The 24,329-nt window shown below is 39.9% G+C and overlaps 3 protein-coding genes across 3 annotated transcripts in view; 1 reads left to right on the top strand and 2 right to left on the bottom strand.

Moving 5' to 3' along the window:
* The window catches only part of coq10a (coenzyme Q10A), a 6,850-nt gene extending 2,332 nt beyond the window's left edge, over positions 1 to 4,518 (top strand). Inside the window, exons 4-5 of the mRNA XM_080031687.1 lie at positions 97 to 198; positions 942 to 4,518. Of these exons, the coding sequence (XP_079887813.1) occupies positions 97 to 198; positions 942 to 1,109 (270 nt within the window). The 3' untranslated portion in view covers positions 1,110 to 4,518. The remainder of the gene's footprint in view (positions 1 to 96; positions 199 to 941) is intronic.
* A 138-nt stretch (positions 4,519 to 4,656) lies between these two features.
* On the bottom strand, positions 4,657 to 18,685 carry cs (citrate synthase). The gene is made up of 11 exons (XM_080031883.1): positions 18,535 to 18,685; positions 14,667 to 14,714; positions 14,358 to 14,465; positions 13,509 to 13,574; positions 12,949 to 13,080; positions 9,470 to 9,658; positions 8,831 to 9,030; positions 8,319 to 8,448; positions 7,568 to 7,669; positions 7,086 to 7,295; positions 4,657 to 6,811 (listed from the first exon to the last, which is right to left on the bottom strand). Exons 1-11 carry the CDS (start codon positions 18,583 to 18,585, stop codon positions 6,641 to 6,643), a joined length of 1,407 nt encoding a protein of 468 aa, XP_079888009.1. The 5' UTR covers positions 18,586 to 18,685; the 3' UTR covers positions 4,657 to 6,640.
* A 5,320-nt stretch (positions 18,686 to 24,005) lies between these two features.
* Positions 24,006 to 24,329, bottom strand: part of LOC307253576 (inactive dipeptidyl peptidase 10) — a gene marked incomplete at its 3' end in the record, with an annotated part of 29,694 nt that continues 29,370 nt past the window's right edge. Inside the window, exon 25 of the mRNA XM_080031686.1 lies at positions 24,006 to 24,226. Coding sequence (XP_079887812.1) covers positions 24,006 to 24,226 — 221 coding nt within the window. The remainder of the gene's footprint in view (positions 24,227 to 24,329) is intronic.

Below are 24,329 nucleotides of genomic sequence, written 5' to 3'. Positions count from 1 at the left end.
ATTTTTAAAGCGAATACTGTTTGTGTGGTCAACAATCACCCATCCATTGCTTGAAATTCCCATTTTCTAACCAGTTTTTCTTTTGGGTCACTTCAGGCGGTGTGCACAGATGGAAAGCTGTTCAATCACTTGGAGACGATATGGCGCTTTAGTCCTGGTATTCCTGGTTACCCTCGCACCTGCACCGTAGACTTTTCTGTAAGTAGCCTGCAGCTTATTTCCCATAATGTTTTTTTGATTGTGTATCATACCCTGTGCCACTGATGCATTTTTTTCCTAATTGCATTCAATACAGGAATAGTTTAAGATGTTGTGGAAAACTCAAAACCACACAATGGTTGAGACAGTCCTGAATGGGTTAGGGAAAACGCATATAGGCTTGTCTGTACAGTAATAGTCTGTACAGTAAATATTCTATTCGGTTACAGACAGAAGATAGTTAGCCTAGTCTAGCATAAATACTGGAAGCAGGGGTAAATGGCTAGCATGGTTCTCTCCCTTTATTATCACATTTTTATCAGTATAAAAATATGATTATAAATGGTTATTGGACCATTTATTTGTTGTGAGGAGGGACTTCCTGGAGTCTCCACTCCATAACCACAACAACACACCACAAATGATATACACAAATAGTTCCATACCTAACCTTTGCTACTTTCGGACAGAAACAACAAGCTGTTTCCCCCTCTTTAGACTCTTTATGCTGAGCTAAATTAACAGCAACTTATTGTTATATTATTTCGTACAGACTCAGAGTGATATTACACTTTTCATCCAACTCTCAATAAGAAAGCAAATACGTGTATGTTCCAGAATGTCAAACTATTCCTCCAATTCAAACTATTTATTGAGTTTGCTTCTATTGTTGCCATTCTTTATGACCCATCCACTCCCTCTGTCCTTTACTGAAACAATGTTTATGTTTGTCTCTTGACCAGATATCCTTTGAGTTCCGCTCCTTGCTGCACTCCCAGTTAGCCACCATGTTCTTCGACGAGGTGGTGAAGCAGAATGTAGCTGCGTTTGAGCGGCGAGCCGCTAAGCAGTTCGGCCCAGAGACTCGAATCCCGCGAGAGTTGATGTTTCACGAGGTGACTCAGACGTGATCTCGGCTGCTGTACGTCCACACCTGGCTTTACAAACCAACATTCAGCCCCGCAATCCACAACACCCTGCATGATGCTGCCTAGTCGCTCATCACTTCAACTCTCCACCGCTACGTAAACATCATGGCTCCTACCAATCTTAGACACCCAACTCGTTTAGGTATTGTAATGGAATTCTTTCCTCAAGAAATCCTTCATTAATCACCTAGTTGTGTTAAGTTTGCAATAGTATCCAGCTGCATCCCCGGAGAACAATACTCTGGCGGGCTGGAAGTACTGTGGCTGGGTGGAAGTTACCTAATTCTTCTTTTTTTTTAGACAAGTAAACGTATTTATCGCTGAAATTAACATAACAAAAAATTATATTGTTTTGGCGACTATGTTCAGATATCACAGCTGGGTGGTTAGGGTTAGGGCAAGGGTACAGGGAGAGGTTAGAATATATATAGATAGAACATTAGATTAGGTTCAGGCATCACAGCTGGGTGGTTAGGGCAAGGGTACAGGGAGAGGTTAGAACATATATAGATACAACATTAGATTAGGTTCAGGCATCACAGCTGGGTGGTTAGGGTTAGGGCAAGTTAGTGACGTTATCAGCCGACATGTTATGGAAGCTAAATAGACAAAAATCACGTCTGTCACAACACTTCCGCCCAGCCACAGTACTTCTGCCCCGCCAGGGTATTGTTCTCCGGGGCTGCAGCTAGACTCTACTCTTAAGTTTGTCCACTTTCTGTCTACCTCCACTTCAAGGGATCTTTGTTGAGCAAAAGGAACCCACCATTACTCCCGCTCCATGGCAGTTACAAGCTGCATATATGTAAACAAAACAGTAAACATTTGCAACATCATGTTACCAATGGTAGCGAGTTGACTATTATTTTAAAGGAACAGCACATTTACAATGGAAAAAAAAAAGAATACACTTCTACTCTTAACTGGGATCAAATCTTCTACATTTCACTGTGATCTCAAGGTTAATTGCCATAGTGACACATTTTCAAGTCAGTGTGTCTAGTGCAGTGCTCTGATCATCTTATTATACTGTATTAGGAAAGCTTATTCTTTGCCTTTTTATTTCAGAGTCAAAGTTCTAATATATCTTTTGACTGATAGTAGTGAACTTGGTGCAGAAAGATAATTCATTTAATCCTTTTTTTAATTTATACATCGGTGGTTAATGTACGCACACTTATACTGTTTTATTGGAGTTCAAATGAAATGTGCCATGTTTAAAGCCCTGTGACAATATCATTGATCAAAAGGCCATTTCTTCATCAGTTAGCTGCGCCCTCTATCGACTTTGAGGTTTGGCAAATGTAGCTTTAACTTGGCCGCTGTTGTGCTGTAAGACTTGTGTTTTTGGACATTGACACTTGGCCTGCTCATTTTAATTATGCTTTATTTTACAGCCCAGCTCTAGTAACTATCACAAGATTAACTGACATGGGTGGGGGATCTAACTTTGTAGATTGACCGACTGGAAAGTACTCTAGATTGGATTACAACAAGAATATTGCAGATAGTAGATGATCACTATACATTTGTATTTTTTGAATATATGTTTTGATAAAATAGACTTACAAAGTTAAAGGTTAGACATTAAATATGATCTGCTATTAAATCATGGAACATGTATTTATAGTAATCTGATGAGGTTATAGTGAACTAACAGTTTCCATCCTCTATTACTTTTTGTATTTTATGGTCCATTTTCTGAAGGCCAGCAGAAGGATGTAACTCTTCCGTCATGTACATTGTGCATATAAAATATTCTGGTGGGCTATAGAATAAAACATTTTCCTTTAATACCATTGTCTATGGGTTTCATGCTAATTTCTTATGGACCATTTTATTTATACATTTTGATGCATGGATGTAACTTATAGGGCAAATATGATGGACAACTTTAGCTGATGTTTACGTGTTGCTTTGCTAGGAAATGACTACATTCAGTTGGGATTTCTATTTATTTTCCATGAAAAAGCTCTCATTAAGGTTGTTGATTGTATTTGCCGTTTCTTAAGTTGACTGAAATGTCCCAGGTCAATCGAAGAAGTCACTAGCGCGTGACCTTTCTCATAATAGACAACGGTTCATTTTGTCGCAAGTCTCATACTCCAATAAAAAATGCATATTTGTAAAGCTAGATCTTGGCTTCAAAGTTTAATTTTATTTTCTGTTGCTACTATGATGTGATTACAGATGAAGGCATACTAGTAGTGAATCATTTATGCATGAAGAATGTTAATGAACTCAAACTGGGCCTGCAAAGTCACTGTTATATAAACATAAAAAGATCACAGTATAACTTAATATGAGATTGTTAAATGCCGTCTTGTTAAATCTTTAAGCAAAACAATTGATTATTTCATACATGTTGGAATTGTATTCATCCACGGTCTTCATATATTGTAATGTTGCATGGTGTAATAATAATGCATCTCCAATTCTATTTTGGTTTTATTTTTACTATGTTGCATACAGATTGAATTTCACACTATGTTTTATAATTACAGGTGCAAACAGTGTAAATCAAAAACATTGACAAGTTATTTTAACAGACAGAAGATACACAAGCAATACTTTCAAGTATTATATGATCACCCGAGGCCTCCATCCTCACAGTAAGCTTCCAGTGTCAAATTAATGAATAGTGGTAGCTTAGTATGTATATACAGGGATGGAGATGTGTTGCCATCATTGAAACGTTGCTACAACTACAATATTTTGCAGTTCAATCATTTATTTTGTTAAAAGCTAAATTGTACCTTTGTAAATATTGTGGGTGTATTTCTGAGCTTTATTTAAATAAAATAAAAAAGCTGTTAGAATTTATTTCCATGTGTGAACTTTTTTAATATCGTCAAATTGCTCACCAAATTCCTTTATGTACATGTTTTTAGTGACTTGATTGCAGGCAATTTTTCTTTTGATCTCAACAGTAATTGTAGTTGAAGACATTACCATAACTGCACGAAGAAGCAGTGGGGAGTGAGTCTGTATGGTGCAGGGGCAGAGGTATCTGACCGACAAGTAACCAGAGTGGGGTCATGGTATGTGGGCCAGTTATTAATAACGGAACATAGGAGAGGTGGTGTATCTGGACAGCCCTTCTCTAGATCAAGCCGATTGCTTTTATTATTAGGTAAATTCAGGCTTTGCCAGACGTATCATGTCAGAGTGGAAGATACAGAACTGAATAGTGGCCAAATGAAGCCATGTATCAGGAGATGTAAGACATAATCAGAATAATTGATTTAAAAAAAAAATGTGTTGTCTGATGCTGTGTGTAATTGTCTATTTACAGTGAGAATGTGCGCATCAACACGTTCTAATGTCATAAAGCCCATCATAACAGACAAGACAGGAATTTCCATAAAACTTTACTCTTTAGTGGTTGTGTATTCAGCTCTATATTTCTTTATACATTTTGAATTTCCACATCAGATAGTAACACAAGGATCCGGTGTCCTTAAAACAAATGACTTTCTTTATTTTACTGGTACTTTTCTATTCCACAGACAAAATAAGACCAAGAAAGTGTTAATAAAAACCTTTATTTTTTTTATTTTTTGTTAGGTTTTCCGATATTCGTTCTTCAAGCCTTTTCTTGCCCGTTTGACCCATCCAGCCTCATCTCCCAAGTGTTTCTCTGACGAATTCATATGCAATGACTTCTCCCAGTTACAACCTTAACGCTCCTCTACGATCAAAATAACCAAATCCCTAGGCATAACCCACCACATAGAATACTATAATAAAACACAGAGCGCTTGCTAAAGCCAGAAGAAAGAGGGTAGAAGAGCGGAGAGATTCAAATTGTTCATTCTGCGTTGAATACCGACTAACATGGCGAGAGCAGTTCGGAAAAAATAAAATAAGATTGCAAGAGCTTTTAACTACACAAAAAACGGAGTGTTGACAAACCCATAACTTAAGAGCAAGCTTGAAACATTCAAGTGAAACAGCACCGACTAAGCCCACAGAGATAGGCAAGAAATTGTGTATATACACAAGATAGCTGCAGTTTTTTTCTTTTTGTTCGTTGTTGGAAATTTGACAGTGACCAGCGAGACTGAACATTTACAGTGACACCGGACACCTCTACTACACTGTTGTTGGTAAACTACGGTACTCATTGTGGTTATTACAAGCAAGTGATCGCACAGAGCTTATACATTCAAGCTATACATATATATACCTATGTACACAAAGTATAAATAAAACCACAACATGAGAACCCAAAGATTATAGTTTTTTACATATTCAACACCAAAAACAAAACTCTGTTAAAAGGGACACAATCAACCAGGGAGAGGTTTTCTACTGCAACAAATTAGGAAATCCTATCAAGCAAGTGCTAATTTTTGGAGTAGTTGATTAAATTGAAAGCGCTCTCTTCTGGGGATGAATAACATACACACACTCAAATAAGACAGGACTTTTATATATACAAAGCCCCCCCCCTATATCCCACTTTAAATATTCAAGCTTGCTCTTAAGGATCTACTACAGGCTGCCAATTACAACACCCTTTGCTCAAATCTTAAATCATGACTGTTACTGTACATTATTCTTGTTTCTTTACCATTCGGAAAAGCCTTTGAGCAGAGAGACCCATTAAAATAGCTAGGAAAGCATTTTAACAGAGAAAGAGCGGAATAAAACAATTTCTATATAGACAAGACAGTTATTTTGATCATAGAGGGAGTACAGGTCATCATTTAAAAAGAAAAAAAAAACCTAAAAGTTGAAAAAAAGAAAAGGGGGAGACCAAAGATTTAAAGGGGCAGTATCTTTTAACAGATGTTCATGTTAGTTTAATGTAGTATATCTTGGACAGCTTGTTAATTGTACAAGTGAGGACCTTTTTTTCCTAAACTGGAGTGTTCATAAATGGGAGTGAAACATGTGGACAGACAGGGTGGGATCGGGGAAGATTGCATAGAAGAAACTAAGTTGAGTCTTAATTAGGGGAAAAGGTATTTTACTAGCGGGGGTATCCGCTAAAACAAATCACTGCATCAGCCAAAAACAGCGTTAGGTAGTTCACTTTTAGATCTTTCAAACAAATACAAAGGAAGAGCAATTCACTCCCACAATTCCCTTTAAATGCCATTGCCTACTGATGGGACAGATCCAGTGCCCAATGACAAACAGGCAGGCACTGCACAGGGGGACATTTTAGCGATGCTAGCAGACGTTCTAATGATACGTAGTTTGAGCCAACTATTGATTACATGTATGCGTCCTCTCAAGTTTTCACCTCTTGTTCCAAATATGGAAACATGAAAAGGAAAACTTGTCAGTGTTAACTAAACGCACTCAAACACTAATGGTGTGACAATTTTAAAAAGGCCCTTTTTCTTTGTGAATTGACATTAAAAGCGTACTGTCTCTTTGAATCCCATTGAATCCCTGGGGTTGGAAATGTCAGGGGGTCAACTTATGTCTGCGTTTTGATATTTCTCCACCTCCTCCTCCCACCCTTCACACTAACCCCCAGCCTCTCTCAGTCGCTTTGTTCAGCCTGATTTGACTCCCACTAGTTTCATCAGTCCGTCTGTGCTCATGGACTTGGGACGCTCCAAGGGGAAGCCCAGAGCTCTACTCCACACCATCTGGGCCAGCACTCCCAGGGCTCGGGACACACCGAACAACACAGTGTAGTAATTCATCTCAGTCATTCCGTAGTACTGAAAAGACAGGGGGGGAGGCACGTCAGGATCTGTATTAGCAACTCTAGCTTTCCACAGGGTTATGTGCTACGATATATAAATAAAACATCTATCGTTTAATTTGATGCAATTTCTGTATTAGAGAGGATGCAATACATCTTGTACCTTCTAGCATGTATTAATATATAAATAAAGTTTGAATTAAATACATTTATTTTGTTGCGTCCCGAATCAAACTATTTTCGGCATAATGGTCATGCCCCATGTATGATTAACAGCCACCACGTCTTACCTGCAGCAGCACTCCGCTGTGTGCGTCCACATTGGGCCAGGGGTTCTTGGCCTTACCCTGCTCCAGGAGCACATTGGGAACAATCTTGTAAAGCTGGGCCACCATTTTGAACATGGGGTCGTTGGGCAGGTGCTTTAGGGCAAATTCACGCTGGCAGGTGTAACGGGGGTCAGTCTTCCTCAGGACAGCATGGCCATAGCCTGGAACAACCTACAAAGAGACGACAACTTTACCTCAACTTTTGAACTAAGAAGTTTCAGCTACTTGTAATTTTCACTCAGCAATGCTCATTAAAAAAAGAAAATGTATTTATGATCTGTCCAAAGCCAAAATAACCCTTGTACGTAAGGCCACCCTGACAAAACAATGGCAGTATGGCAGATAAAAGCCCTGACATCCCTACATGCTTTATCCTGACATTACTACATTTGTGTGCAAACATGTGTTGATGACATAATTGGTTGTTGAAGTTGTGTCTTTACCCGTCCAGACTTCAGTGTGTTCCAGATGTGATCCCTCATCTTCTCATCCGTCACCTCTCCGCCCAGATCCTTATTCAGGGCCGTCAGCCACACCAGCACCTCCTGTGAGATACAGCCAAAAACACAATGATGAGTTATAACTAGGAATTTTGAGACAGTGCTTAATAATACATATTATGATTCCATTGTACATTACAGAAAGTATACGATTATGACTTTTTAATGACCTGAGCCTTTGCTGCTTAACAGTGAAATACCACAGCAGGGAGTGTAGCCAACACCACTTAACAGGTTCACACAGGCCCTGTGTGTGTTCAGGAATTTCTTTATTGTCGACATTATGTTTGAATTATATTTGTTTCTTGTGAAAAGTATAAACCGTAATGGCTGTTGAAGCTGACTGTAAAACAGATAATGGAATCATGCATTTTCCAATAATGACCTAAAACTAAAATTGACCAAATGTATTCAAATTGTCATAATATAAAAAGCACAGGTGTTACTGATAAGCTACATTTAAAAAGGATCTGTTGTATTCAAGTGTCCCAACAGAGAGCAAGCATGCACAAGGCCAACACCTTTACACCAAAGCAGCTAAATGGCATTCAGCCAATAAGTTTAATATTAACACCTGTGCCTTTCCTACCATACTGGTGAAAGTTTACTCTTTGAAAAAGTCCTATTGGAACACTGCCTGAGGGAGGCCAGTGTAAAATTGGACTGAAACTAAATGATTTGCTCTGGGACAAACCTGATTGGCCAGGCCATGGAGAGGACCAGCGAGACCGTTCATGGCAGCACTGAAGGACAGGTAGGGGTCGGACAGAGCGCTGCCAACCAAGTGGCTGGTGTGGGCACTGACATTGCCTCCTTCATGGTCACTGTAACAATACATAAAAAGTATTAAATAATAATTGAAAAACCTATTAAATTAGTAACATGTTATGATGATGTGATATTAGGCTAACATAACACTTTTCTTTTCACTTGTGAATATCTGCATAATTAGAAGCATTATTATATCATGTCTTAATCCTGGTGCACAGAAAAATATCCATTATTCAAAGTGGTTTCCAGTTCTTCAAACAGTTAAACTGAGTTTTACTTCAAGCTTGACATATTTAATGAACATTAAAAAAGCATTACTTCCATTTAAGTGTGACTAGAACCAGAAGGGAAGCATAAATCCTCCGAAAGGGCTGGGAAACTAAACTCAAAAATCAAAGCTAGTTAATAATGCGATAGGTATGTTTAAAGTATCACCTGTGGATGGTGAGGTAAAGCCTCATCAGCTCAGTGAACTGGGTGTCGGTGTAGCCCAGCATGTTGCTGAAGTTGTGGGACCAGTCCAGGTTGGAGTCGATGGCTCCGATGCTGCTGCCTTCACGGTACAGGTTGCGGTAGATCTTGGCAGCGATGCAAGGCAGCTTGGCGATCAAGTCCATGGAGTCTTCATAGACGTACTAACAGAACCAACGTAAAAAGGATTTAGAAAGAGTCCGTGAAACCACACCAAAAGTCTACCGCCATGTTAGCAGCCCTGTGAGGCTCTAACACAACAGAGAAAATTCTCAGATTGGTGTAAAAAAAAACATTATTTTTGGACCATGAATGTTGACAATTTAACAGCACTCCATCTGAAATAGACATTATTTGAGTTGTTTATTTTTTTGCTGTCGTTCCTGTTTAAAATAGATTGTTTATAAGTTTTATTGTGTGTGTGTGTGTGTGTGTGTGTGTGTGTGTGTGTGTGTGTGTGTGTGTGTGTGTGTGTGTGTGTGTGTGTATTATTTTAAAATGTTCAATAAATTGACTAACCATCCATCTATACATTTCTATCCTAATGCCAAGACACTAGTGCTTGGTGTAAGATGAGACAATGTGTTTTGGATGTAAACTCACCTCCCAGTACTTGCTCTTGTGGACGCCCTCAGAGTAAGCACGTGCAAAGCTGCTCTCGCTGTTCAGAGCGGTGATGGCGGCGCTGAACTGGGACATGGGGTGGAGGTTTGTGGGGAAGTTATCCAACATGGTGACGACGTGGGAGGGAAGGGCTGCTCTCTTTGCCCACTCTTTGGACACCCAGTTCACCTGGAGGAACAGCAGAAAAGAAATATTAGTGGGCTCAAATAATCTTATCTATGCTCTAGGTGCAGTCAGCGATTCTTGAGAATGCTCATTGTCAAAATCAGTGCTATCTGCTGACGATCCGCTACCTGTATGTACTATGTGTGCTCTGAAAAATCCAGTGTTAGTACACAGCCTAGGCTATGTAAACGGGCATGTTGCTAGCTACGGTGGACACCCTTTGTTTACATACATGTTTACAGAGTCTAGGCTTTGTATTACCGATACAGACACAAAGATAACGATTTTCTTCTGAATACTATGTACAACAAAAGTGCAAAGAAGGGACCTGAGTGGTCAATTCTACAGTTGAGTTTAAAGTACAATAAAAAGGAAGGTAAAAGATTAACCCAGCCGACCTCTTTGAGCATTAAAATTTACAATATCAGAGAACGAAGGTTAAAGAAGAACTCTCTTGCAGTGTTGGAGTCAGCTCAAAGGAAAAGGTTTATCAGTCAGGTTGTCTATATATCCCTTTTCAAAAGAGACAGCTGGCAGCAATGCAATGTCCAGGGGTTGACACTAAGGTTCTAAAAGCACTTGCCCATAGGGCAAGTACAGGTAATGTTTTACTTGCCCGAATGTCGTGTTCACTTTCCCAAAAAAACAAAAACAAATGTTAAACAGTGATATATGCTTATTAAAATATACATTTTAGCGAACCTTATCTCTTAAATGCAAACAATGCTTACTTGTTTCATCCTGACCACATACAACCAACAGCAATCCATATAAGCCTAGATATCATGACATCACACATACAGCCAAGAGCTTGGTCCTGCCGCAGCATCCTGAAAGGGCCTCTTTTTACCAGGCACCTGGCCTGGTTTTGGGGGTCTCAGAAAACTCAGTCTAGCTCAGAGTCAAGCTGAGTGTTAGCTTCCACACAAATGTGTTCAGAAAAATTTGACTTATTTGACTTATTCAAAACGGTCACATTGTGCCAAAAAGTGATCGTCTGCCATAAAATGATTAAAATCCACCATGTTAAAGCTATTGCCCAGTTATACTGTAAGTAGGGAGGGGGATCATTAATTTCTTTTCATATTGATACCATTATAAAGACTCCACAAACCAAATCTTTATTGATACTGTTCTATTATTTTGTTAAAAGAGAACTGGTATTATTGCTTTAATTGCTTATAAGATGAGCAGAGCTAAGGATAGGGCTTTAACCCTTTAGGCGCCACAGTCGCAAAATTGCGACAAGACGGTTTACTGAATCAAACAGCTGTTTTCTCTAAATAGAGTGTTATATTTTGTTCAAACTCCCCTCCACTAGTTAGCAGACATCCCATACCTAGACCTTAGCTCAGAAAAACGTCATCCTTCAATGCAAAATATTCGCGGAAATCCGGAAATCCCATCCGATAAAAAAAAAAAAAAAATCCCATCAAAACTTTTTTTGTCATATCCTCCTAGCGATTTTTTCTGGTTTTATTGAAAACTTTTGTGGTGTTTGGAGACTCTGACGTGAAAGCACGTTTCTCTCTGCAGTTACTGTGCTCATTGCTCAACGAGCAGCGGGTGCTGCCGCAAGCCCCTCCCCGACCAAAAGCACTGACAGGCGGTCAGTCTCGGAGCAGCCCCTCGGAGCAGTCCGAGCCGGCCGTCAGAGCAGAGAGGTGACACACCTCCGCGTCCAGGCTGCAAATGAATCGCGCAGTTGTTGGGTGTGAAATCGGAGATAGTGTGCCACTAAGCTATTTATGCTGAAGCTGGATTTAGGAGTTATTGAGAGAATATGGCAAGCAAAAGTAGGGAGTTAGTGTGCACTCTTTCTACGGCCCCGGTGCGTCCATGCGCAGCAGTGGTGCAGCCATGTGACGCAGCATTATATAAATGTATTTTTCATTTCATTTCATTTAACTTTTATTTATCCTCGAGACCAATTGAGGGGTGACCCTCATTTACAATGACGTCGAGTTCAAACAAATTCAAGGAAAAACAACAATACATACAATATTCAATGCAAATACATCAAGTACACAACAGAGAGAAAACAACTATTGAATATGAATATATATATATATATTGATATTATAATGGTAATAATAATAATAATAGAAGACAAAAGTAAATTAAAATGGGTAAAAAATCTAAAATCATAAAAAGTGCCTGTTTTGTGGTGTAGTTCTAGTTCTAGTTTACAACTGTTGGCTTACAACATAGTGGACATCATAAATGGATGGAGGGGGTGAACTTGATGAAATAAGTTCAACTCTATTTCAAAATATCAGGTATTTCATGGAAATTACATAATCCAATATGGCCGCCGCCATATGACGTCATAATATGCAAATTAGATGAAAAAATGTATTCCCTAGATAAACTTCAGGACATTCTCAATCCAGAGCCTTCTGAAATTTAGGTGTCAAAATAAAGTATTTTTCAAAATTAAACCCGGCGCCTAAAGGGTTAAACATGTCATAATTCCATATTTAGGCCTACTAATTATTTTATATTGCTGGGAAAACAAGTTTTTCACCCAAACTGTATTATTCAAGCTTCTCGCAAAAAACAAAAAAATCTTTTTTCTTAATGTTACATTTGAAGACATGATGTCCTTTTATTGACCTTTGCCTAATAATCATTTTACTGAGCCGACCTGAACACATCACATTTGAACGTTGCGATTTTTTTTTAAGCTAACTAGTTATTATCCTACAGATTTTAATATGAGAGAGAGAGAAAGAGAGAGCGGGAAAAAAATTGTTTTGCGGACTCTAAAACACATGAATAAATAGCCTAGACTACTGACAACCCCTCAAAAATCCACTTGCCCGTCCGGGCAACCAAAAAGCAATCTCAACTTTCCCGAACATTATTTTAACTTGCCCCGGGCAAGGCAAGCGGGCAACCGTTAGTGTCAATGGCTGAATGTCTGTTTAATAAAAAGTTACAGTACAGACTTTGTCTTGTTTCCAGGTTATAAAACAATCTCTACTTTATATAATAAGGTTAATAATTAAAAAGGTCCCATCCTTTACTTCCACTTCCAAACATCTTATTAAAACAACGCAACAGGAATCTTCTCATCTTTCATATAGTATTATAGAGTTCCTCTTCAAACTGACCAAAAGCTAATACATCACCCTTGCCTATATTTAAATATTCTGCATGAATATTTTATTTTGAAAAATCTGACATCTGAGACACCTGCACTGACAGATGGATGGAGCACATGAGCAGCTGCCCAGCCTTCCCTCATCATCACTCTATTGTTGGTTAATGTATTCAGCTCCAGCGCTCACCTGCTCCTCGGTGGGCACCTGTCCTGTAATCAGCAGCCAGAAGAGACCCTCGGGCAGTGGCTCCGCGCCTCCTGGAGCCTTAGGCAGCAAGTCCTGACACTCTGGAATGCTGTAGCCGCGGAAACGGATTCCCTGCGCATCAACGTAAGAAAGAGATGTTGAAAAATACCTATTCAAGTGATGCTAATAATACATTTTATTTGTAAAGTGCGTTTCATGGTTACTCTGGGACAATTCACATAACAAAAACAGCACATTAAAACAAGTGCATAGAAATCAAGTGAATACATGAAACCAGCGTGTTTAAAAACAAGTGCATGTTGGCCAGCTCCAGATTTACAAAATCATTTGGAATAAAATATCTTTCATGCAATGTGGTGACCTTATAACAGACTGTATGAGGACAATGAAATCTGCCAGTGAAGGACCACCGCTTCAGTGAGAATGCAATCAAGGGAAGTGCCTGGAGACACTCTAATCTCCAAAGTGCCATGGGCGATTAAACTGTATAACCACTTCAGCAATCACAATACATGGTGCCAATTGTGAGGAATACTGACCTCATCAGGATCCAACACGGAGGTCTCATACACCAGACCCTTCATCCCCCTCATACCACCATAGACCTGTGGGTGAGAACAGTAGAAGAGAGTCATGAACAACTGTCTTGTTTACACCACGCAAGGATGTACGCAGTAACAACATTTAGGTCAAAATGGACCTTTAAAAGACAGAATCAACTGAGTGAAGCACAACTATTTCAAGATTTGCGCATCAATGGTTTGGTCATCAAGTATTTTACAAAGAAATGAAAAATCCTACTTAAAGTATGTAATACCATGCCCTGGAATAAGAAAATGCACACAAATAATAAATACATTTACATAACATGGATGGGCCACAGCTAAATGCTTCCTTCTTGTTGTTGAAAGTGAAACGGACTCACGTCAGGACACAGTAAATTCTGCTAAAATCCCCATGGTATTGGCTACTGGCCAGAGGTCAGGTGAGGTATAGTGAGATAAACGAAGAGGTCGCAGCTATTTCATTGGTGTGTGTGTGTGTGTGTGTGTGTGTGTGTGAGAGAGCATTTATAGGAGCAGTGTTAGTTGCCAATGTACAGTAGAGGTTTTTAGGGACTCAGCTAAAAACGTCTGTGTTGGCAGGAAGCGTTTGAGCTTTATATTGTGACCTCACAGAGAGCAGACAGAAAGGTTGATACCTGGCACAGTTAATAAGTCTAGGCAGGCCTAGACGGATTAGGGGAAGTTAACTTGCCACATCCAATCTACATCACGGTCCATGACCTTAACATACACATTCTTAAATAGCGGATCAGAAGAATTGGGGGGCCTTATTTTATTCAGATTCGTTGACACATACAATAAATAATAATAAGACTCACTCACCATATCAACAGTAACCGATCCAATGTTGGTTTTGCCATGCTGTTGTTTAAAGTTCTTAATCCTGGTCTGTTCTTTAGGGATGAGGTCTGACAGAATGTCCTTCAGATTCTGTAAAAAGACACAACAACACTTAATCAGTCATGCACCTAAACTAAAATGTGTTCATATACAGTAGTTATAGTATACCTTTTAGTGTTTAACCCCCACCCCCCAAAAAATAAAAAACTTGCACAAAGTTTATCACCTAAACTGGGAAGTATGTCAAAAGGCAGACAACCTTGTAGTGAACAGAGTAGAGAGAGTACTTACTGTTGTTGATGCGCTGGCATTTCTGGCAGCCACAAGGAGGGTGGCATTCTGTGGAATAGACGACAAAATAAGAAGATTTTCAGTACAAGTAAGCACACACACACACACACACACACACACACACACACACACACACACACACTCACTCACACACACATATTTTTTCTGATGTAAATGTCTCTGCAGCATTTCTAGGCCACTATAGCTCCTCCATGTTAACTGAAACAACCTTGCACTGCAAAGTATGTTGGACAACGTTTGAAACATCATACATAGAGAACTTGTTGTTAATGGTCCTCCAGACAACATTGCTGAACTAAATAAACCAAAACATCAACAACCTCAGTTAGTATCTGAGTAGCCTCAACATCTACATACCAAAAGCCTTCCCAGTTTTATGCATTATAATAACAGGTGGTTCCTATATCTACCATTTAATACTGAGCTGAGACTATTCCCCCTGCAGTAAATGTTACAAGCGATTTATAAAAAGGATCTAAATGATTAATCCTTCTTTTCTTTTATTGACAAGCACTACATTTCTCCCCTTCGCGTCACCTAAATTATTTTGGTTGCTGGTTACTACGTCTTCAATTCTTCAAAAAAAATGTACACTGATATAAAACGAGATGTGACAGATAGGCAGTTAACAGCTCAAAAAAGTCCCAACTGCTGAGGACTACTCTGTCAAACAAATCCATTCACAAACTAAATGCCAATCATATGAATATGTTCTTAGTCATACAAATATTGCTTCACAATGACACACACACACACACTAACCAGTCTACAGTGTCAATATGAACAATTGATTTGTCAGAAACAGGACTTTGTTAAGTCGGGACATTTTTTAATACATGTTTAGGCCTGTCTTTACAAGCATCCCAGGATTAATACAGAGTGAGTCACAATTTATGGATGTGTCAGGCTAGTGGAGTAATACAATTATAATTTAAATGTTTCCCATTTAGTTTGGCATGTATGAGAGATTGCCCCTATGAGGTATGTAATGTAAAAACAAGCCAACAAAAATCACAAATTATACTTCGACAGCAAAAAGAATTCTATCTAATGGTGCTTGGGGGTTTTAATCCTTGAACTGTTGCTGGAACAAGAAGACTGGTGGAGTCTGGGGAGATTAAAAAACTACGGGCTCCGATTATGAAAGTGTTTGGACTAGAGGCTAGTAGTAATCTTGTCGGAAGTGACGGGAGTGGAAAGTGGAGCTTGCCCCGCTGCTCCTGCTGCTACCACCCCCCCCCCCCCCCCCCACAGGGACCCCTGTGTCAGCTTATTCAAATTATCAATGGGAGAGGGAGGAGTCTGTGGGAAAGCTGGCTGTGTGTTCCCAATGGGATCACCAAACCACAACTGGTACGAGTGGATAAAGGGCCGACTACTCCCATTGTGAAACAAAGAGGTAGGCTCTTGCGTCACCACACACACACACACACACACACACACACACACACACACACACACACACACACACACACACACACACACACACACACACACACACACACACACACACACACACACACACACACACACACACACACACACACACACACACACACACACACACACACACACACACACACACACACACACACACACACACACACACACACACACACACACACACACACACACACACACACACACACACACACACACACACACACAAACTCGTCCCAGCTGAGAGAGAGATTATTTAACAGCCTCAGGTCTTAAATATAGAGTGACAGCTTCACCTAGTCACTCCTTACTTCCTGTCTGGGAGAAAGGGCAAGGCAACCACGCTGCACAGAAGGGTAGAAGAGTCACCTCACAGGCTCTGATATGAAAGGGCTTTAAGGTTAACCAAAGTAAACATGGCAAGCAACTTGGCTTGAGGAAAAAAAACATTGTTGACATAAACCATTACAAACGGACACGTATTTTCTCTAAAGTGTCATCTTAGTTACCGGTTAGAACTTTTGCATTTATCCCAAAATCGAAAAATATAGGGCTGCACCGAATGTTAGGCAGCAGAAATGATTTGTGAAAAAAGTCAAATAAAAACACTTTCAGACTCTGTAAAACGAAAAGAAAATATTTTTTTACATACCAATACCGTTTTTGATCAAATAATTTATCTATTTGAAGTTATATTTTGCTTTGTTGGTATAATGTCTGCTGGAATTAAAAATGCATTCTGCATTAGGCCAGTGGCAAAGTGCTATATTTTTTTTGTTTCAGCCAAGAATTTTCATTTTGGTGCATTTCTAGAAAAATACTGAATCAATCAATATTTGTACTTCTTTATTTTAAGCACAATTATCTGAAGAAAGAAACTATTATGAGACCTCCACTAAGTACACTATCTGTCCTTGCTCTCAATCACATGATTTTCAGTCATAGCTCAGAGGCAAAAAAAAGTTGTGGTCCAAATCCAACAATGATCTGCAACTTAAAAAAAATGCTTAGTAATAACTGGCCAGAGCAAAGATTACATCTGATAAGAGAGAGAGAGAAAGGGTGAGTGACATAGGTTATCTTTGAATAATCCTGGTTATCTTTGAATAATCCTAATTACTAGTCTGATAACAGCGACTTGATTCCATTACCATACACATTTCAAAGATACCATTCAGTCACTGATTCCAAGCACGATGAGAGTATAGTCAACTTAAATTATCTGAAGACTTTCAGTAGTGGATGACAGGTTGGTACGAAGGTCGTAAAGTGTTTGTGGTTGAGGGGTCAGTGGAGTAAAAAACTAGGTTACAGTCACTAAAGTTACACTCAAATTACCTAATGACAGGCACCATTATAACAATCCGATTTCCATGATTGTTAAAATGTTCAAATCTGCCAACTTGAAGTCAGATTTTTTTTTTTAATGCCACTGAAAGAAATCCAAGAGGTCTTTTAAAATAACCACAATTTGGATTAGGGACACATTTGGATAAAACCTTGCCAGGGGAAACATATAGTTAAGAAAGGTTCAAAATGTGTTGCTGTGTTAAAATTTGCTGTGTGATTATTTGATTTCAAGTCATTCAAAATGCACACTCAAAAAGCCAATAAAAATGTCACCGTGGCCATATCAGCTGATCTGTGTGATGTTAATGCCAGAAGCATTCGCGATTTTTCTTTTTAATAGATGCTATCAATTTATCAAATTGCAACGTCAGAAAAAAAGACTGTTGAAAGATTAATTTAAGACCTTTTAGGGATCTGCGGGAACACTGAGAAAGCATTCTTTTAAAATGAGTGTTAGATGTTGGAATCCACATTCAAACTCTTGTTTTGACAGTGTTATGTAACTTAAACATTTGCAAAAAACACAGAAAATATCGAGATAATTGTCTGAAATCCTAACTTGAAGGTCAACGGGAGGTGGTGAAGAAATGCAAAGTTGGAGCAGAGTTTTAAACGCACCCACAGCTTCTGCAACCGGTTAGAGATAATGAATAGCATTAATTTCTTATGAAACCGAAATATGACAGACGAAGTGACACCCAGTTGGCTACGTCTGCTCACAACTAGTTACAGAAACATGTCCTCGCGGTAACAACACCAGGCCAGCACAGTGAGCAACGGTCAGCACGCGAACGTAAGCTAACAAGAAGATACACATTCACAAAAAGGGCAATTCCAACGTTTTAGCGACTCTGTATATAATACAAGAAATACATGCCATTCTAAAACCCGTTACACTGTTTTAGCTAGTATTAGCCAATCCACGACGCGGTTAACATTACGCCGTTAGCCGGCTAAGCTAACGTTAGCTTCCAAGGTAACTATCGTTCACACCTTTGGTAGAAATAAAAAAGAAAAAAAGTGGCATAGAGGCCGTTTTATTTTCAAGTCGTTTTACCTTTGAGCTCAGGAGCTTCGGCGCTAGCCTGCTGACAGTCAGAAAGGACATGGTGTCTGTGTTAAAGGTGTTATTTCCACTTATTCGTTACAGCTAAAGGAAGCCGCTGCCAGTGAACCGCGGAGCTGGTTGGGTTGAAGGTGCCCCTCCAGAAAGCAGAAGGTTGAAGAGGGATTCCGGCCCGCAAGTAGCGCCCTTGTTGATTGGAGGATGGGCTAGTTCGGTACAACAGCGTCTAGGAATCTGATTGGCTAGACGGCTATCAGGTGCGCGCTAATTGGCTAGAGGCTCACGTTCGCTTTGTGACGACAGCTGAAGATCAGGGTATGTTCAAGAACACGCTTGAAAGTCTCTCAACTGCTTAATTTTTTTTATAGGTCCGTCCATGAATTCAGTCGAAGCACAAATACTGTGATCATGATTACAGTTTATGAAGCAATCTTTACTACAACCCTTGTCTGGATATGCTAACAATAAATCACCTCTACAGTAGTCTTAATTACTAGGGTTTAGTAAAAACCGGTCGCTCTGCCTAGGAGAAGTTAAAGGGCATCTTTCATGTAGCTTAAAATACAATGGACTCTGAGCTTTAACCCTGAACATATCTTTCTCCACTGTATCCGAATGTGGTCTGTATCTCAATGAGGAACTCTGAATAGAAGATATGGTGACCTTAATTGAATTATAGCTGAATATCTGATCATTATTATTAGTTGTGTTTCAATTATCTTATTTCTTACATTGCACCTAGGGCTACGTGCTATTTATATCTGTTAGTGTGATATTTTTAGCATTCAGAATCACCATATGTTACAATCAATCAGTCTTGACAGATACTATAAAATAGACCCTATCTGAACTGCTCTGAAAAACCCTTTTATCAGTAGTAATGATCTTTGTAGCCATGATCAAAGTCAGTATTTACAAAGTGTTATGCCATGGTCATTTTTCTCTTTACATAATCATGTCTTATAATGAATGCTCGGTTAAACTACAGCCATGGTACTGAGTGAAGGAACCAAAGCAGATTTTTTTTTGTTGCTGTAAAACAAAGAACTTCAAACTTTATTGTCAAGGATTGTTGAAAAAAAAAGGAGTAGCCGGTTGTTTACAGTCAAGGGCATTCGTTTTCAAACCAACTGCATGCACTTTACCAGTATAGTTTGGTTGATAGTTTGATGGTCAAGCCCACAGTCCACTACCTTTGTGGACTGAAATATAATCGCTCAAAAGTTTGTCCAAAGAAATAACTTAACACTGCAATACACAGGAAACGATCAAAATGCCACGATGTATCAAAACCATAGATCAACACAGACACATTGTGTACTGTACATATACAGTAGATTGACGGACCTACATAGACGTTCTTGCAGACATTCTTGTGGTGTAAAGAAGCCTTGGTTGCATATTCATTCTCAATCACATGATGCAAGTTATGCTAATAAAACCAATGGATAAAGTCCACAAAACGTATTTGGCACGAAGAGAATGATCCTTATGCTTCATTTAACTTTATTGAAGCCGGGAACACAGTCTCTACAAAAGACCTCAAATAGCTTTTTACAATGACATCTTGAAAGACAGCGGAGAGTCTGCCCAGGGCAGTGACCAGTAGGGCCAGTTTGCATTTTTGTCTTATTTCAGTTTCAGATTAGGATTGTATCAGAGCCATCCCAACTGTTTGTTTTTGTATGACTGCTATGAATCTGCATTAATTTGAATGTCATCCTGTAGTCTGAAGTGTGGTGAGCTGGTTTATACGTGAATCTGTATGGAAAACCACAGGTAAGTTTTGCAGTCATTAACTACGTTGGTAAGGCTCAGTCTTCTCAATGCATCAACATGGATCTTTTAGGTCTTATATGGCGCTTTTCCACCGCACATGTAGCTCGACTCGACTCAACTCGACTCGACTCAACTTGGTTTGGTAACCGCACGGGTGGTTTTCCACCGCAAATAGTACCTCCTGAACGTGGGCGGGGTTGTCGTAAGGGGCTGAAAGCCTACTCCGGAGCAAAGTAGCAAAGCAGAAATTACGAGCAGTTGTTGCACTATTAACTGAACCAACCGCCAAAAACACGGATGAAAAATGTTTAAGAAATACCCCCCTTGTATCTGTTTGCTAAAAGAAGTAGAAGAATATTGCTACGGGCCATTAAAAGGGATGGTTGTTGTCCCGATGTGTGACTCTGCCACACAGTCAGCTGTAGGGATGCGTCACGCACGTAAACACGGGCATGATAAAGTTGACTGTTTAGCAGTGGCGTGCACAGACATTTTGGGGGGCAGGTGCTCATTGCAAAAAAAAGCGCACAATATATTCTATCGATGAATAACCAAATCATTTTAAGGGTACTTGTACAAAATCCCCCCCTGGCCTAATGACTTTTAATACCCGGCCTCACATAGTGTTTCTCAAAGGAATTTGGGAGACTGTGTTTGGGACCCTGGACCTTCTAGGGGGGTCAGGTGGAATGCTCCCCCGGAAGAAAAATGTTAACCTTTTAAAGTAAAATTCATCAATCAGGTGCACTTTGAGAAGAAAGCTAAGGCTAAATCACCTGTGTCAATGTGGGCTATTTAGTACTATTTTCTGGAATAATTTGGAGACAGAATTACCAAAAAGCAGAAAGAAAAAATGTACATGTTTGAAAAAAAAACAGTCAGTTTCGGATTTTTTTAAATAATCCCTTATCCCGAATTATCTCTTTGAAGTCTTCGTTAGGCCCCTGATCTCCGTACTAATAATATCCTACTAAGGTAAATACAAGATTACTGCAAGTCTGGTAACATAGAAATAACTTATGGTTGGGACAAAATAATATAATTAGCTTATATAGCTTCATGATTTAGTACCACCAACCCACTTTGCGTAGTTAAAATAAAATGTGTGGACAGCTTTTAAGATATTTCAATAACATTTGAGGAACAGTTCAACATTAAAATCTGAGCTTTAAAAGGCCCTGGTGCAACCGGCCTGGTCTTAACTAAGCCTGGTTGTAACTGCTAAGTAGGGCGTAGTTAAGACTAGGCTTAAGAATGGGCGTAGTTAAGACCAGGCTTAAGAATGGGCGTAGTTAAGACCAGGCTTAAGAATGGACAGTTAACATGACTCTGGTCTTGACTCTGACCCTTCATCTTCATCTTCCTCCTTGCTGCTGGTGGATGCTTTCATCCAGGAGAGCAGAAAGCTGCTCCCCTGGGCTGCCTGCTGTAGCTCCCTTTCTTTTGCCTTTTTAACCTCTCCTTTCTAGGCATTATACTGCAATTTGTAACTAAAAAGAGACCAACCATATAAAATAAGACTGCTTGGTTACATTACAACCAGGCACAAGGCTACTTTATCTGCAGGCAATTGGGAATTGCCTGTTTGTCATTTAGCAAATAAATTACTGCATGTGTTAATTATATAGCCTAAAGTAAACCTAAACAACACTAAATATTCAGCATACTGATAGATTCACATGCTGTACCAGTGACAAACTCCGCCGAAATTAGTTGTGTTCATCACGTCATATCTATTTATTTTTTTGGGCTAGCTTGTTAAGCAGGACAGTCGGCTAATTTATGCTCAGCTGTGTGGCGCTGCATGATAGAGGCTACTTTAAAACAGAGACAGATAAATGCAAGTTATAGCTTGGCAACTGAGGCTTTGGGGGCAAACAATACACTCTTGACTCCATTCAATGTATGTGTTACCTCGCTGGTGGGGCAGGGCAGGCCGGGGAGTAGGTGTGTGTGTGCAGCAGCTGTGAACTGCTGCGGCAACGCGCCTCCGTTTGTGTCCACTCTGCGCGTTCACGTTGAAGTGTGTGCGGAGGAGGAGGAAGGGGGGCATATTTATTGGGGCATTATTGTCAAACGTTTTTAATCGTTGAGCATTTATAGATGATAATGTCGGCATGGGCCACATACACTGTAAAAAAAAAAAAAAAAAAAGAACTTTCAGATTTTTTTTATTTTTTCCAAAAGGGCACTTGATTGGGCCAGGGGAAAAGGGCAGGTGCTTCAGCACCACTTCAGGTCTACCTGTGCACGCCACTGCTGTTTAGTGCTTGTTTCAGGATACGTGTTTTCAAATGCAAGCCGTGTCTCAGCCTGAATATTTTATTGAGGTAATCAGTTCAGTCCGAGGCTTGTAATGTAATCGCTCGCTATCATGTCTGTCCCAGCTGGCTACTATTTAGCCTAGCTGCTAGCTGCCCTACATGTCTCCTCTCGTATGTTAAAGGTGCAGTGTGTAATATGACATCATCAAGAAAGTTCTACAAAGTTCTAGAATGCAACGCTCCCTGGGTAACCCCACCCCTTTTGAATAGTAACAGAAGCTACAGTGGCCTTCAAGGACAAGAACAATTCTAAATTTTAAACAATGCACCTGATGCCATTCCAACTATGACACTTTCAAGATGGCGGCACTAGGCCTTGGTCCAAAATATGCAGAAATATGGACATATATGAGACCCTTTCTTAGGGAATAATAAATAATAAAAAAAATAAAAATCAGCTATTATGCACTAAATTAAATGTACTTATGGATATTATAATTACTTTCTACAAAATCTGCTAGGAAATAAAACCCAAAATTCTACACACTGCAGGTTTAAAAGTAACTTCCCCAAAAACCAACACTGGGTGAGCTTAGCGAATGTATGGAGAAAAATTCGGATCTGTGATGCAAATCAAATGAAAGAAAGCCAGAGTAGGCTGCACGCGGCGTAAATACACTCAAAAGTCCCGGAGAGTTGGGGAGAATAAACAACAGAATGAAGCGGTAGTCTCTGGCCAATCAGAAGCGTCGGCAGACGGCCGGCCACTGATTGGCCAGACAATAGTCTCTGGCCAATCAGTGGTCTGCCGACGTCACCTTTTAGCATCGGCTCAGCTCGCTTGGAACCTAGAGCCAAAAAAGCAGCCGCTACCAGGTACCAGGTACCATGAAATTGCGGTGGAAATGCCAAAAATGCGAGTTGAGTCGAGTCAAGTCGAGCTGATACCATGCGGTGGAAAAGCGCCAATAGTGTGTGTCCGGCTGTTGGCAGATTTAGCACATTTTACCCTGATGATGGGAATGGGGATTCTGACCTGCAAAACACACATAAAATGCAATGTAAACGAATACACAGACCATGCAGCCATTACGACATGCATGTTTTAAACATCTTTGTAAACTTTTTTTTTGCGGAATCAGTATAGCCTTCTAGTCCACATTGTCTCAAGAGAGAGAGAGATCTTTGTAAACAAACAGGGCATCAAAAATACAGAATAACAGCAGAAATAATTGTGTGCGCGACAAGGTAATACAGTACATCAATCCTTTTTTTGTCCAGAAGTTGTAGGAGGTGATGGGATGTGCTTGGTCCCCACTCCTGTGCTCTTGTGCCTGGTTATCTCGCCCGAGGAAATGCATAAGATGGCGTAAAGTCTGAAGAGAGTCCTTCCAGAAGAAGTGGAACGGGCCCTTGTAATCAGTCATCTTCCTCCTCCTCTTCCTCCTCCACATAGTCCATGAGCGCTCCGTGCTTCAGGCAGGTTTGGAGGTAGTTGACCACTGTCCGCTGGAAGTGCTGGAGGCTGCGTGGCTCTCTCAGGACGTGGCCCTCGTCCGGGTAGAGCTGCAGGGAGTAGTTGGCCTCCACTTTCACCAGTCGGCTCAGGAGCTCCGCGCTGTGCTGGAAGTGGACCCTCGCTTCCAAACAAACACACACACAAACATATGTTGAAATTTAGAGGTGCAATTTTCTTTTTATGTGAAAGAGGGAAATCTCAAACTCAAAGGCAACATAAGCCAA

Source organism: Ammodytes marinus (genome assembly GCF_949987685.1).
Source record: "Ammodytes marinus genome assembly, chromosome: 7".
Taxonomy (NCBI): domain Eukaryota; kingdom Metazoa; phylum Chordata; class Actinopteri; order Uranoscopiformes; family Ammodytidae; genus Ammodytes; species Ammodytes marinus.
This window is presented reverse-complemented; position numbering and strand designations above follow the sequence as displayed.